At 40.4% G+C, this 16,596-nt stretch overlaps 1 protein-coding gene across 3 annotated transcripts in view; it reads left to right on the top strand.

Annotated features, from left to right (window-relative positions):
- The first annotated feature begins 3,406 nt into the window (after positions 1-3,406).
- RBBP6 (RB binding protein 6, ubiquitin ligase) overlaps positions 3,407-16,596 on the top strand; it is a 44,084-nt gene continuing 30,894 nt past the window's right edge. For 2 of the 3 annotated variants that reach the window (XM_073361645.2, XM_073361643.2), the window contains exons 1-3: positions 3,407-4,069; positions 14,260-14,359; positions 16,170-16,208. In XM_073361645.2, the coding sequence (XP_073217746.1) occupies positions 3,904-4,069; positions 14,260-14,359; positions 16,170-16,208 (305 nt within the window). In that variant the 5' untranslated portion in view covers positions 3,407-3,903. The remainder of the gene's footprint in view (positions 4,070-14,259; positions 14,360-16,169; positions 16,209-16,596) is intronic. The other variant, XM_073361644.2, reaches the window with a different exon arrangement.

The raw sequence follows: 16,596 nt of genomic DNA, 5'->3' as shown, positions 1-16,596 counted from the left end.
CTAAAAAAGATGGCGGTCTTGCTACTGTGAATGTGCCCGATTTTACAGTGTTATGGTACTAGACATTGTGATATTTTGGCTATAAATATCAAAGTAGTGATTGCATATATCTGACATGCTGCCATTCATAACTCACTTAATCATCTTGAACAGATTTGGCATGTTAGCTCTAAATCCTTGTGTGATGTCCCTATCCGCCCCACAAACAGAAGTGAAAATCTACATAGGCATCTGTAGGGCGCCCCATGCTTATGGTCTGAACATCCTTGTTTTGGTTACCTGCCTTCGGACTCTCAGTCTTGATCAAGATGCCAAAAATGTAACATGTTGCCAAAGGCAATAGTTATTGTGTAATGGGGATGAATCAAGTTCTTGTCTATTAATGCCAGTTTCCACACAGGGTAATTATTAGGATGGGAGATGCCAAATATTTACAATTAAAGCTTGACTTTATTATGAGTATTGCTGTGCTCACAAGAGCCGTATGGCCTCAGTCAGGAGCCTCAAGGATGACAGAACGTGCTGTGGAACTCTGTGATGTCACAGGTGGAGAGATCTGGACATTCCAGAACTTGCTCAACAGGTCTCTGGCTCTCAAACTGGTAATTTCCCCTGGATCTCAAGGCAATGCAGAGTCCTTTTTGCCCTCCCACTTTCCTCTTATCCAAAGTTCAAGAAATAGGGAATTAAAGATCCACCCAACAAAACAAACTCTGGACAGGGAGAAGCCAATGTACAGCAATGCACAGAACAGTCCTACTTATTTGCTGGTCTATTGCCAACAGGCAGCTGCTGCTGCCATTTACTTAATTCTTCTGTAAAGTAGAGCCTATTATGTACTAACTAGGCATTTTCCAAACACTCAAGGTCACTCCCCGCTCCAAGGACCTCAAAACCAAAAGCCCTGTCTACACACAGTTTGTGTACCGCTTTAGAGTTAAAGCAGCACAACCTCCAGGGTGGACGCAGTCATACAAAGAAAAAGGTGACTCTATCGCTTATTCCTGTAAATTTACAGAAATTAGCCATTTCTAAAACAATATAGCTAAAATAGTAAATAGTTCCCTAGGCGGTTCCTACTGATCTATAAACTAACCAGTAGAACAATAAAACATATCCTCCTCATCAACCTCTTCCTTTTTCCTCCTCTTTCCTCATTAATCTGCAAATACAATACAAAATAAAAAAAACAATAAGTTACTTTTCAGGTTGCTAAGTGCAAATTAGAAGATTTACTACTGAACACATCATCAAACCAAAGCATTAACAGTTACGGAAGTCACAAATTAAAGTTACATTAACCATAAATTGGTGCACATGAAATAACACAAAGGAGAAAAAATCCCCAAAACCAGTAATCGAACAACCTTAACTCTGCCCCTGTATTTATATTGCTATTTTAAAGCACAATCCAACTTCTATTGAAAACAATGATAATAACTGCAAGGTCTAATAAAGTCTAAGGAAAGACTGAGTTTTGTCACATGGACAGAATTAATATTATTTGTCTGTTGATCACAGAGTATTGTTTAAACGAGGAGTACTTGTGGCACCTTAGAGACTAACAAATTTATTTGGGCATAAGCTTTCGTGGGATAAAACCCACTTCATCAGATGCATGGAGTGGAAAATACAGTAGGAAGATATATATAACAGTGCATGAAAAGATGGGAGTTGCTTGTTGTTTGGTGTGTATATTAAGGTTGGTGTCAAAATTGTTTATGTAACCTTAGCTAGTGATTTCAATTTTTTTAAATGTTTGAGTTTAAAGTTGTGTTCAACAGTCCTTTAACTACACAGCGCAATCTTAACTGTAATTTAGCACAATTTTTCTTAATGTTCTGTTTTTTAAAATTATTTTATAATATATGTTCAATGCAATTAAAAGTTGGATTAAAGTTACAATGGGAAGTGATTGGCTCTATAATACAAATACTTATTCTTATATAGTGTTTTTCAGACATAGATCTCAAAGTGCTTTCTAAAGACCCAATGTACCTATATACTTGTTGGTCCTTATATACATTATAACTGCCCTATGTGCTACAGACCCTGTTTGCTCTATAATCCAGGAAATCACTATAAATCATTTGTCATTTGACGTTATAGACATCAATAGTTTTGTCATCTAAAATTGTATTTGTCTCTGTAAGCTTGAATGCTTGTCCCTTTCACTAACAGAACTTGGAAAGAGATCACCTCACCTACCTTGTCTTTGGAAATTCATTAACTCAAGTTTTCACTGGACATTCTGAGACACAATTTTCTTTTCTTTTAATTTAATTTAATTTTTTTAGGCCAAGAAATAATACAATTAATTTCCTTTGGCAAGTCTGTCATGTGTCCATCCCACGACTGATATTGGCAGGCTCCCAAGAGCTAATCCATGTAACCTAGTTCTTCTCCAGTGTCAGTTATTTTATTACTACCTTAAGAAAATCACTTACATTGTGTACCAGATTGCTTTTCAGATCTGGTGATTAGTGGTCTGTATATAGCTTTTTTCACAGTATTTTTAACAACCTCTTGTGTATTTACCATTGCTTTGATCTGCCCTTCTTCTGAGCTTCCTAAAAACCCTAACAAATCAGTGGCAATAGAAAGCAGAAAGGATTTTTGATGAAATCTGAAGTTTGCCTCCAAAATCTGCAAGATTTTCACAGGAATTTTAGCCAAAATCATCAGCATAAGGTTTTAGAGTTAACAGCCTACTGCATGAATACAAACTTGTCTACACTAGCCTTTCTTCTGAAATATTTCCTTATCACCAGTTGCAGACCCCTCCTGGAAATGCTAGTGCAGACAAGGTCATAGAGTTGAAGGCCAAAAGGGACCATCCTACCATCTAGATGGGGATGTTTATACCGCTATGGCATGGCGTTAGTAGTCCTTCATGGGTCAGGAGGCCTCAGGAGTCCTGTCTATCCTAAAGGTCCCTCCTTTATTACTAGCAATGAAGTCAAACTAGTGGTACCAACATTGGGTATTTTTGCATGAAAAAGCCTCGTGCAGACTCAGGTTAGCTTACTCAGGCAGGTAACATAGAACTGAGTCTCTTCGGGAGATTTTATTTGCAAGCAGAAGGGCTAGAAACTGGAATTTTTTAGGTGAAATCTTATTTGGGGCGGAATTTAAGGGGTGCTAAATCTGCCTGGGGGTGCAGGGTCCTAGGCAGACTGGAACTTCAGGGGCTTTGAGGAGCTCGGACCCCTCTCCTCCTGCCTGACCCCCAACCCTCCCCTCCCCTCCCCCACGCCCTCTCTCCTCCTCATCTCGCCCCCCCTTTGCCATTTCCCCCCCACCACCACCCGTGTCACGTGACGCCGGAGCAGGCAGCGCCTTTTGTCATAATGCGCCGCGTCACGTGAGGAAAAGAGGGCGTGGCGCACTGTGAGGCGCACGCGCAGTGCGGCGCTTCTCGCCCCTCGCCCGTGCGGTTCCTGGCTGGGAAACCCCCTAGTCGAGCGCTGAGGCAGGGGCCGCTGGAGCCGCCATAGCGAGAAGCCGGGCCTCAGCGCGGCTGTGTGAGGAGCCCGAGCCGCACCGTCCGCCCGGCTGGGGTGTGAGGAGGAGGAGGAGGAGCAGCAGCAGCAGCGCCCCCGCCGCCGGGGCCCAGATCGATCGCTGCGGGGCCCAGGCCGGAGCCGCCGCCATGGAGTCCTGAGGCCTCCGGCAGCCCAGCCTGACAGCGCGGGGCCTGGCCATGGCGGAGCGTGGCGGCCTGTGAGCGCTCGCCGGGCCCCGAGCGCGCGCGCAGCCCCCCCCCCCCACCGAGCAGGCTGCTCGTCGGCCGGGCCCGAGCGGGCCTCAGCTCCCCCCGCAGGCCCCGCCCCGTCCCCGGCGCGGGACCCGTCTCCCCCCTCAGACCGCGGCCCCCGCGCGGAGCAGGCCCCGCCCCCGACCATGTCCTGCGTCCATTACAAGTTCTCCTCCAAGCTCAACTATGACACGGTCACCTTCGACGGGCTCCACATCTCCCTGTGCGACCTCAAGCGCCAGATCATGGGCCGCGAGAAGCTCAAGGCGGCCGACTGCGACCTGCAGATCACCAACGCGCAGACCAAAGAAGGTACGGGGCGGGGCGGGGCGCGGCGGGCACATAGCGCCCCGGGGGGGGACCACTGCCCCTCCCTCCCCCCCGCGGGGGCAATAAACCGAGAGGCCGGCCTGAGGGTGCTCGCCGCTGCGGAGGCCGGCCCGCCGCGGGCTCTGGGGGCTGGGCTCGGCTCGGCTCGGCTGGGCTCGGCTGGGCTCTGTCTCGCTCGCGCATCGTCCCCAGTCGCGGAAGCTGAACTGGCTGATCGGCGCTGTTGGGGCGGGAGTCGGAGTTCAGACCCAGCGCCCTCTCCTGCGGCCGCGCAGGGGCGCAAAGTATTTAACAGACGTAAAAGCTAATAAAGGTGGATTTTGGGAACTGAAATCAGTAGATAGGCCTTGGAATGTATGTTCAGGGAGCGTAAAAGGCCACTTCTGTCGTCTTTTTTCCTCTCTCAATAACTACCGCTGACAAATTACGTCCGTTGTCATAGGTAGAGTGCCCGGTTGAATTGGCTGGGCTTTGAGCTGCTGTGGCAAATCCTGAATTCCTTGACCCCGAAGTCTTGATTTCCTAGAACTCTTCTGGGTTTCTTGGTTTATAGGCTGGCAGGGAAACATGGGGCAAAGTTTTATAGTAACAAAGCGCCCGAATTCTACTGGTATCAAAAAAGGAGGTTGAAAGATGCAGAACTTTAATACAATTGGGGAGGATTACTTCCTGAACTACACACTGTGACAATACAGAATCTTTGAGTTAGTTTTGTCTGCTGAGAGATTACAGAATTAGATAATGGTGGTTAGATGGCAGTTATAGAAACTGGGCTCATTGTTAGCTCCTTGGATAAAGAGGAGCTGTTTAGGTTTTTTCTGTAATGTATATTCATGTTATAGTGTTCATTAAATCCTTACAACATGCTTTTCAAAGAGAGAGTCACACACAAACATGTAGATATGTTTGGTTTTGCATTAACAGGTAACTCCCATTCTTTTCTTAATCAAACATAAGACTTACAGTCATTTGGAAGTTCTTTAAGTTCAAACCGTCAATCACTTTTTTATTGTCTGTCTACTTTGCTACAAACTAATTGCATCTGCTCACCTGGTTAAATCCTATTTGAACCTTGATATATTTGGTACATGACCTGTCCTATTGTAAATGGCTTTGTGAATAACACACACACTTCTCAGAAGTTTTTAGAAATACCATTATTTCCATTCAGTGAATAGGGCTGCTGGCTCTGGGGGGATTCTCATTTCATATTTCTCCACAGGAGTCTTAAATTGGTGGATCAGCCATTGGTATAACTTTAGCATCTGATTAAATTTAGAATTCAACTTGCAACAACTTTAAGAAGTGTCTGACTTCTAAAATGCAATATATTACCTTTAAAGGAATGCTACCAATTTAGTCAACTAAAATTGAAAAGTGAAACCTTTGGATGCTATATCTGCCATTGTCTGCCAGCTGTTTCGTGTTTCCTTTCCCTGCTGTGTGAAAGACTCACAGAATATGCAACTGAAACAAAGGCTATCAAATGCATGGGAAACTGAAGATAAATTAAGAAAAAAAAATGTTGTTAGGCCCTGAGCTTTATAGGATTGGACCCTAAAGGTGTTTGTAGTAGAGGCAGGTAAACAATCTTCAGAGAAAAGTGTAACTTTAAAGAGACTCTGACAACGTTGAGGTTAGGGTTTATGGCTCATTCATTTTGAATTTGTATTGATTTGATGAGTTCTTTGTAAAAGGTTAATGTTTTCTTTAGAGAATAAACACAGAATTCCATAATGTTTCACCAGACTGTTAAGTTGAGTGCTTGCCTTCCTAAAAGGAAGTGTTGATTAAAATGGAAGGAACATAACTCAAGTTCCATTCATGGACTGACTAGCATCAGTCTGTTAGTTTTGGTTAGGACTGATAAGTTTTGGATAAGAGGGGGAAAGATAAGACACGGAAATAAATATTGTTAATGTGACTTTAAATCTCTGGAAATGGAATGCTGAAATAGGTGAGAGAGTTTATTTTGTCTGGTATGATTATTCGGGGAGGGTTCATGTAGAACTTGGAGGGAAATGCAAAATGTTGCAAAAAAGTATTGGCTCTTGAAAGCAAAGCTGTATAATAGTAGATTTATAAATACATAAACTTTTCTATTTATCTACCCCAAATCCCTCTGCCTGGTGGCCTTGAGTTTCAGATGCCTAGCCAACTTACTGGTCATAAATTGTAAACTTCTTCAGGATAACAACGAAAAAGATAAAGAAAAATCCTTACAATTCAGCTTCATGTTTTTCATTAAATTCTATTTGATTAGTACTTAAATACTACAGCGTACTTTGTGCTATACAAGACTGAATGAAGGGAGTTTTTGCCCCCAGAGACCTTGCAATTGAGAGGAAAACTCAGGAAAAATTTAGTTTCAAATTATTTTTCTTATTTACTTTTGAGCATTATGGAAGAAGTAAGTTTTTAGGAGTGATAGGAATCAGGTTATGGTGGTGGTTTAGTGAACTAGGATAGTGGTAAAAGATAGTGTGATACCTCAGGGAGAGGTATTATTATGGCTTTGCTTGGATAGGACAGATGCAGTAGTAGACAGGTTTAAGATTCAGCCTTTTTCTTTTTCCCCCTTCTTCCCCCTCTGGTCGCGGATTGAGATTTTTGTGTTAACTAAAGTGGTCTGTTTTATAATTGACTTTCTTTTCCAACCTGATTCAGTTAGGAATATTACAGTCCTTGAAAGCAAGTTGACGTCAAACATTGGGTTGTGATATCGTTGAATAGATATGGCAAGATACACAAGTGAATTAGATGCTATTTACACACACAAATACACATGCACACACACTGGTAAAGTTGTAGGAAAATTTAGTGAGGCTTGTAGGTAAAATGTCCATCTTCATTGCCGCTGTGCAGTTGAGCAGTTGTGCAGCTAAGTGTTTTGTGGATAAGTTAGTGTTGTAAATAGCTTGGATAGATACAATTGTGTGGTACATCTGCTCATCATGAGGTCTGTTACTACTCAATCCAGGAACATGCATTAATTTTCAAAAGGATCCTCTACCTCTCACAGTCCTACCATGCAAAAATGTAGCTGTAGACACTAGGAGATGCAGCAGTATGGCTGAGAGCTTTTTTTGTAGTCCCTATTGTTGAATTTGCGATACTTTTAAAGAAAAGGAGTACTTGTGGCACCTTAGAGACTAACCAATTTATTTGAGCATGATGCATCCGATGAAGTGAGCTGTAGCTCACAAAAGCTCATGCTCAGATAAATTGGTTAGTCTCTAAGGTGCCACAGGTACTCCTTTTCTTTTTGCGAATACGGACTAACACGGCTGTTACTCTGATACTTTTAAAATTACTTCTCAATCAGTGGAAGTATCCATGTCAGATTTTCCTCTCTTCCACTACGGTGTCTAGTGACCTCATATATTTGAGTGAAGTCTTAGTTCAGTGGCCCATATGTAGTCACATTTCATTGATGTATGTTTTAGTTGTGAAGGTGTTCTTTCTCCTTCTTATTACATGAGTTGTCAATAAACATTCAGTTGCAACTGTTGTACTAGCTGTCATGTTCAGCAGATGAATTATATGTAGGTGTACTATGAATATTAAATGCTATAGTTAACAGTAATAAATATGGAGGTTACAACTTCAAATGCACAGAAATTGAGCACTTAACACTTTCTTGATCACTGTCTGCTATAATGTGTACACTATGTCTAATATGGAAGTTGAGTACATAGCCAAAACCAGTACTTGCATACTTTATTAATGCAAGTTTGAATTAATTAGCCAACCCTTCTGTAATTCAATATTTATTGTTTTTAATTGCTGACTTCCTTAGCAGTTTCTCTTTCAAAAATGAAACTACGCAATAGGATCAGAGGATAAGCAACAGCCAAGGTTGTGCATTGTTTCGCTGCAGACAGCTTTCTACAAGGCTGATTTAACAAGGCAGAAACTTCAGTCTGTGGCATTGTATGTATATACTAAACAACTGTTGAACTGATTCTGTAGCACCAATTTAGGCACATGCTCTTTGGTGCTGAATCATGTTAAGAACACATGCTCAGCCTCAAACCACACTAGCGCTTTCTGAACCATTCTAATTACAGTGCCTTATGAATACTTTCCCCACAGTTTCTGACGCAGCTCACAGAAGCAGTGATTTTGGGATACTTGAAGAGACAACTGATACAATGTGGAACAGTAATGGGAGGACTAGTTAAATTTTTTCAGCTAGTTTTCATATGGACTGGCACTAAAACAGTTAGGCTGAAACAACTGAGGATCAAATGGTAAGATGTTCAAGTAAGGTGTTCAAGCTCACACTAAACATTCTCTGAAATTGAAAAAGTAAAACCAGTAAAGTTCAGACTTTGGACACCCTTCGTATTTCTAAGGTGGTAAATAAGCAGTATGGGACACTTCCTTAAAAGGGAAAAATACCTTTCATGCCCACTTTATACATACACTTACAAAAAGAAAACAAAAATCTATTTCAGATCATACTTTTATAATTGGAGATTTTCAGACAGTACAGAATTAATCAAAAATTGCAGGAGAACCTTAAGATCATGGAATTCATAACTGTCTTTGATTTCATGATTTTCTCCATTAACCAGGTGTTTGGCAGTTTTTCTTGTAGATTTTTTTCAGGAGTTCAGTCTTCTTGAGTAGCAGTTGTTCTTGCCCTACTCCCTTGCCACGCATGGCAAGGGAAATGAGCAGTTCTTCATCCTCTCCTTTGGCCTTCTGTGTACTGGAAAAAATGTGTTTTTGTGTTCGTGTGTTCTTGCATAGTGTTCTTGCAAGCTCTGATGTTTTTTTTACCACAGTCATCTAATTCTACTCTTTAAAGGAGTAAAAAGGCTTGAGCCCTGTCTAAATTGGTTTCTACCATGCAGCTTTAGTGATGCCACTTAAATGCTATCTACAATACAAAACTTGTTGTGTTAACCACCATTTGATTCCCCCAACACATCTTTAACACATTTTGTATGTATTAAAATGTTTCCAATGGTACACAGGCATTACATCCACTGTATAGATGACCCTTTCTTGAAGAAAGAAAAGGAGTACTTGTGGCACCTTAGAGACTAACCAATTTATTTGAGCATAAGCTTTCGTGAGCTAATTGGTTAGTCTCTAAGGTACCACAAGTACTCCTTTTCTTTTTGCTAATACAGACTAACATGGCTGTTACTCTAAAACCTTTCTTGAAGAAAGGCTAACCACTGTGCTAATATCTATTGCAGTGCTCATGTGGATAGGGATTGCTGGGGTAACATCCCTCAATTGTACAAGTAATCCTCATGCTATGATCTCACAGTGCAGCATTCACTGCCTAGGTGACCTTCGTCAGTCTACTTCCTGAAGTTTCTTGTGTAGGGTCAAGTTGTGCAAATAGCTTTACATACAGAATGGAACTCAAATGTATGTTGTTTCCATGGCGATCAGTTTCTTCTACAACTTTGCTGAAATTATTCTTGTTCTGACAGCAGCATGTTTTGGAGGTGTCCATCATGTGACCATAGAATTAGCTACCTGAGGTTGCTGTGCAAACAACTAATGGCCATATAAGGAGATACGGCCCAGATGATCTTGGTCATTCATAATAGTGTGAGACTGGGAGTCTGAGTGACTGGTGGAGATGGGCATCACTAGAGGGGAAGGCAATGCCAAGAAAAGGTAAAGGGATTGAACATCCTGTATAATGAGGCCGGAGCTAGTGGCAGTAGGCCTGGTTCAGGGCAAAAAGTGTGCTCCTTTTATAATGAACTGGACAAATTATTTGAGGCTCAACCTTCCAGAGCCACAGAAATACTTCTGCATAGCACAAAGGTCCCATGCATTGCATTGATGGAAGAGGGCTCCATCAACAATTTGGACCACTGGAACATGAAGCTAGTTCTGAAGATGCCAGGCATGTTGCTGACCTCATAGGAACTGTTTTGTGTGCATGAAAGATCCAGAAATAGCAGCCAAGATAGATTGGCAGGACAAGGAATCTGAAAACACAGAGCTCTCAACACCAGGTATATGTCATTTTATTGTAAAATATACTGGTGGGGACAGGGTGTGGGAGTCTGTGACTTAATTATTTGGGGAAGAGTTTTCTGGGTTCTTATGAATATCATTTCTTGAAAGGGCAGATAATAGTCTTACGTGAGGATAGAAATGTCCTCTCCTGCTCCACAAGTCCTTTCTCCACCACCTAGACAGTATAAGCTGTAGCTGATGAGCTTTTTCCATACCTAGTTGCTTTGGTTCTCCCCATAATTCTACAATATTGGCATGCCCCTACATAACTCCCCCACCCTCTGGCTGTATGAGCCATTCTTCCTGTCAGGGTGGAAGTTTGCCTCAGCATGGTGGATTCAAAGAGCAAGAGATGACAATGTTAAAAAAGAAAAAAATCTAAAAATGAGAACTTCACTGTAAAAAAAAAAAAAAAAAAGTGTTGGCTGTTTTAAGCTATATAACAGACTGGTGCACCAGATTAGCTGCCATCATCCTAGCAGAAGTTTAAGAGCAGATTTTGACAAGATTCCTTAATAGGAGTGGTGTGTATATGTGTGGAAACGGAAATAGAAGTGAGGTGGCAAAATTGCAAATAACACAATTTAAGTTAGTAAAGACTGAGGAAGACTAACATGAGTACTCTCATCAAGCTGTGGTGATGGGCAGTGTGATGTCAGATGAAATTTAACGTTGACCAACACAAAGTAATGCAAATTGAAGATAATGGTTTGAACAATTCATACTTTACTGCATTTTAAATTAATTATCCTCAGGAAAAGATCATAGAATCATAGAATCATAGAGTATCAGGGTTGGAAGGGACCTCAGGAGGTCATCTAGTCCAACCCCCTGCTCAAAGCAGGACCAATCTCCAATTTTTGCCCCAGATCTCTAAGTGGCCCCCTCAAGGATTGAACTCACAACCCTGGGTTTAGCAGGCCAATGCTCAAACCACTGAGCTATCCCTCCCCCCAACCACTGAGCTATCCCTCCCCCCGGGCATTATTGTGGACAGCTCAATTAAGACTTCTGCTCAGTGTGTAGCAACAGTCAAAAAAGCATCTATTCAAATAAATTAGCAATGGAGTTAGCAGCTTCTCCCTTCATTTCCTAAGGAACTCCTTTATCCCCAAATGCCGGTTAAATGGTTTCAAGTGTTGTGTTTTCCTGTAATAAGTAAACATTGGTAGACCAGCACCTATCCCCTCAATTCCATTCTTGGCCTTAATCTAGCACCCTAATGAACCCTCTCTTATAAATGTTTTGAATTCATTGAGTCTAATCCAGGAAGAAAATTACTTGTAAGAAGGTATTAAAATTTGAAACTGAATTTATTTCTGTTGCACGTCTTGGTATTCCTAGGGTTAGGGATCGATGAGTATTGCTATGGTTAACTCATTCCTTATTTTTCACTATAGTGGCCACACCAGTAGGATGGATGTCCCAGAAGAGGCATGGTGTCATGCAGAATAGATTCACAGTGGTGAAATATCTGTCAGTGTACTGGTTCAAGGAACACAAAATGAGGGCCAATTTGCAATATAGGGCAAAGCACAATGAGGCAGGACTATTTCAGGAAGAGGAGAAATTAGAATGGGAGACAGAGTTCTAAAGGGAAACGTTCAACTGATGCAAAGTGTTCAGGAAAATGACTCTGTTGATCGAACAACTGATCCCTGCATTGCCTGTAAAACACAACATTAAATTAGGATAATAGTTATGAGGCTGCCACCTACTCTTCAGCTCCCTTGCTTTCTATTCCTCTGGCAACTCGTGCCTTTAGAAGCCAATGGAAAGGAAAATTGGAATCCCAGTAAGATAATTTGTGAATGAATGTCTGTTACCTTTCATGTTGTACAAATGTTACTTTGTTTTGTTTTTGCAGCTGACTTGCAAATGTTTGTATAATAAAACATTTTCTTAAAAATAAAGGCTTTGTGCATCAAGCATTATGTTCTTTAATAGGAATACATGAATTCACTCCTCCATGAAACTTCCTCACCAGAACTAATACAAATCACTAATAAAGCATGAGAAAAACCAATGCATTAAAATCACCAAGAGTATAAGCTCACAACTGAAAGGCACTTCACAGAAGCAGCTGTCAGTTACTATTCTCTGGTACATGAAATCACTCCTCCATAAATTCATCCACTATACAAATCAAGATAACTGGATAATTAAATGCCAAACACAAGAAGCCCACAGCAAAGAAATATAAATGGCTAAAAATAAAACAATATTTACTTCGCTGAACCAACAGTTTAAAAGTGTGTGTATACAAAGCATTTCTGAAGAGGATTGCACAATGTTTATATTTAAGTGACAGTCTCAGATGCAACTGCTTGTGTGTCCAGATGTGCATAGGTTGCTGCATAGCTAGTTGCCTACTTCTTCAGCTCTCCATAAAAGACTACCTTTGTTTTAATATATGTTTAAAAATGCAGCAGGCAGATGTTACATTGGTCACTGAACTGCCTTTGGAGGTCAACAAACATCTCCATTTTATTTTTAGTCTCACAAAACCTTATGCTTCTCTAGCCACCACCATGCGCACCTGATGTGTATGTTTGAATTGATATCTCTTCAGTCTGGTGTAATCTGGGAATAGATTAATTAGAAATAGAGGAAACGGGCATGTGGGATCACCAGAATCACAGTGGGGACAAATGCCACTGTCAGCGTTGTAGTCCTACTCTGCCCATCTTTTAGAAGTCCGGCTGTTTGAAAAATTGTGCATCTTGCACTTTGCCTGGCCACCCTATATAAATAACCAGGAAACTGTCATAAGTCTCTCAAAGCCATGTCACAATTGAGCAGTAACTTTCTCTGTTAATCTACGTTTTGGACTTAATATGGGAATATGAATTCACAGATTGGGCACATGAGTTCCCTCAATAGCGCCTGCACTGTTCAGGAATCCCAGTTGTTTGAATTTCTCAATGATCATTGGCACACTACACCGTCTTGATCTTGATCCCACTATGTCTTCCCCTATATGCCTCCATGACTAATAATTTAGCCATGTTTCCTGAACCCAGACTGATGTCCACTGTGTTGAAACCATTTGGGGTGGGGTAGCCAGCTGCCATAGAGAGTCAGACCTCTTTCATGGCAAGAAGTTTCATCCTGAGCAAGCTAAATTAGTCTTGGAAACTCAGTTACCACTCACTGTTACACTATAGCAGAGGTAGTCCCAAAACTCACATTTTGAATCTGAAAGTAACCTGATGTTGGGTATTGTTTTTTAAAGACTTGCAGGTTTATGTGAGCTTGAGGTTAGATCAGAATATGTTTCACAAAGACAAATTCAACACTATGTAGAACTTATTTTAAATGTTTAGCTTTTTAAAGTGTTAAGTCTTTCTTTTTGCTAAACCTACGATTTTGTCTTAAAGTGGTTTTACTTTGAAAAGTGAATCTATCTACAAGGGGCATTGTGGAGTTTTTCTCAATTACTTCCTAGACAGTTGCTTAGTTTAAGAAAGAATAGACACATTTCCATAATTAAAAGAAATCCAGTTTAAACCGTTAATACAGACTTTCTTCTACTTTGTTTTCAATCCAAACATCAAGTACTGAAAGTGAAACTGATGGCATTGATTTTTATTGAGCTTGAAGAAATGCCAAAAATAAACACAATAGTGATAAATTGGCTTTTTTAAATTTTCACTTTTAATATTCAAACATATTTTTAGTAACTTAAGTAAATAAACGCATTATAGCATATTTAAGTTTGAAAGTTAAAAGATTACTATTCCGAACTGCCTGCCATGCAAACTCTACTTCAGATCTATATTCACTGTAGCTTTTGCATAGTTACCAGTTCAGTTATGAAGATGTTATGGGCCAAGCTGTCCTCATTTTACAGTGAAATCCTACATTTGCCATGGGTTGGATCTCTTGAGTAAGAAAGTACCTGTTTAGTCACCTTTCTGATTATAACACTGTAGAACTTGCCTGTGTGTGTGTTTGCAACAACCCTCTAGAATTGGTGGTCAATTAATAGAAATCTACTATTTATTTGTGTGGATTAATTTTAACCTTTTCAGTATTTATTTTAAAATTCTGGGTTTGGTTTTTCTCAGTTAAATGAATTCTTCTAAATACCTAACAAATTGCATATGAAAAAGAGAAATGTGTTTTTTGGGAATGGAAATTGATCTTTCTTACCGCATTTTTACTCTTTTCAGAATATACAGATGATAGTGCCCTGATTCCTAAGAACTCATCTGTAATTGTTAGAAGAATCCCTATTGGAGGAGTTAAATCTACAAGCAAAACATATGTCATGTAGGTATTCATAAAATCATACTCTATCAGGTGTTGCGGCTATTAGACTTTGGTAATGAATAGTTTGCTAGAAGCATTCAAATGTGTCTAGGTTTTCTTCTTTTCATAAGAGTTACTACTGGTTCACGTTGTAGCTGAAAGCATGAGACCTGTAACCTCTTGATCTTTGCCAGAGGGATGGCTTGAATATCTAGCCTTCTTGGGACTCCAGATTCTAGTCCCACCATTACATTCTGAGGTAGATAGAGTTCTGTTCAGTTTACTCTGTGAGTTGGTCTTTTGGTTGTGCCCTTAAACTGAGGCCCTTTTTGCTCTATATTGACAGGAAAGATTTCATAGCACTTTTTATAAGAAAAACCTATAATGCTTGGCCAAAGTTTTCCCCTCTCTCATCTCTTATGCATGTTTGTGTGTGTGTGTGTGTAATATATATATATATACGCACTCATTCCCATGTCAGAGATGACTACTTGTCAGTAAGTGAATGGGTGTACTCCTGTCTTGGGACAGGGCAGGACAAGTACTTTACCAACAAACAACTAGTATTAGTATTGGCAACAATCATGGAGTCTTTCATAGAAACCATACTGGAAAGACCAAGGTCCACCATTCTGTATATCTTCCAAACACAGGAGGTTTTATGGGGGATATGCCCGCCAGATTCCAAGAGACAATCACTGCTTCAGTGGAAGGCAAAAAGAACAAGGTTCCCAAATGTGTGTGGTGAGGGAGGTGATAATCCCTCCCCACCCTGAAATTCAGTAATCAGGTCAGCCATTTTGCATGTGAACAAGATTAAAAGATTTTCATTAATTCTGTTTTATACTATGTTACCATTGAGCGCCAAATGTCTGTTTTCCCTGTTAATCCCAGTGTGGAGTAACAGATGTAGTGTTGGCTAAAATGTCAGAAATTCCAAAGAATGAAGTCAGGATTGCAGGTTGCTTGTTACCCTTCTTTCCTCCTGTATTATCCCACTTCTACATTAGTTTCACTAGCTTTGTTTGAATGAGTCATTTTAATCTGTGGCTGAGCAGACAGCATCTTCCTGGTGCTTCAATGCTATTCCAAAGTAAAGTGTTAGATAGTAACAGATAAGTTATTGAATAGAATAAGTATCTGGATAGAAATCTGTAGGGGGTACAAAAAGAATGGTGCATCTTGCTCTCTCCATAAAGGCTGCCCATTGCTTCTGTGGTGCTTCTAGCCTAACAAGTAGAAGGCAAAGTGCAGAAGTGACTCCTGAGTAGTTGCATACTGTGTGCCGATTTAATTATTAAGCTGCTCATTAGTATAGTTAACTTAAAAATAAGCAGTTTTGAGATTTCAAGCCCAGAACTACAGTATTGTTGTATGCAATGCCTTTCAAAATTTACTGTTCATCTTGTAGCATGTTCTTCAAGGTAAACACATTGATCAACAAATGTGTGGTGTATATCTTAAAGAACTTCCTCACCTATCCCCACCTTTGGGATGTCGTTACCTCTGATTTGATTGTGAGCCTGGAACAGTTTTCCTAGTAGTGACTGTTGTAAGCACAAGTCCTACATGCATAAATAAATTCCATGCGAGGCATTAAACTGCCTCAGCTCATGGGAGACTTTTCGCAACTTCATTAATTAAATATACAACTCTTATTAACAATACCAACAATTGCATGCCTAGTTCTCTAAGTAGTTTGCAGATCCAGAATCAATATGTAGAACCTCAACACACTTTCAAATGTAATAAAGGAATTCCTAAATACTGTAGAATATTCAGGATTTATTTTGAGCAAATTCTGGTAATTAAGACTTTTTTTTTGTCACAGGACTCCTAAACCGCACAAAATCCTAGAAACTTCTTTCAGGTGATGTTTCTACTACTACTTTTAGTCAATATAGCATATATAAAAGGTTTACTATCTGGGCACTTTCGTGGCTAAAATCAGCAGATCCCTCACCAGGGTGTTTGGGCTTCCACAAAGAAATCCTGTATGAGTACCACATTGCTGAGGATTTATAGTATTATTCACTGTACCTCAAACATTCTACTTTTTAGCACAATTCTTACAAGTTAAAATTCACATTTCAAACAATAGAATCCAATAATATTTCAATATCAGACACATTTCAAACAATAGAAATGTTGGGCTGAAGGGACCTTGAGGTAATCTAGCCCATCCCCCCATGCTGAGGCAGGACCAAGTATACCTCTACACCATCCCTGACCCGGTGTTTGTCTAACCTGTTCTTAAA

This window comes from Lepidochelys kempii, chromosome 10, assembly GCF_965140285.1.
Source record: "Lepidochelys kempii isolate rLepKem1 chromosome 10, rLepKem1.hap1, whole genome shotgun sequence".
In the NCBI taxonomy this organism is placed as follows: Eukaryota; Metazoa; Chordata; order Testudines; family Cheloniidae; genus Lepidochelys; species Lepidochelys kempii.
The sequence above is the reverse complement of the archived record's forward strand: the minus strand, read 5'-3'. Positions and strand labels throughout refer to the sequence as shown.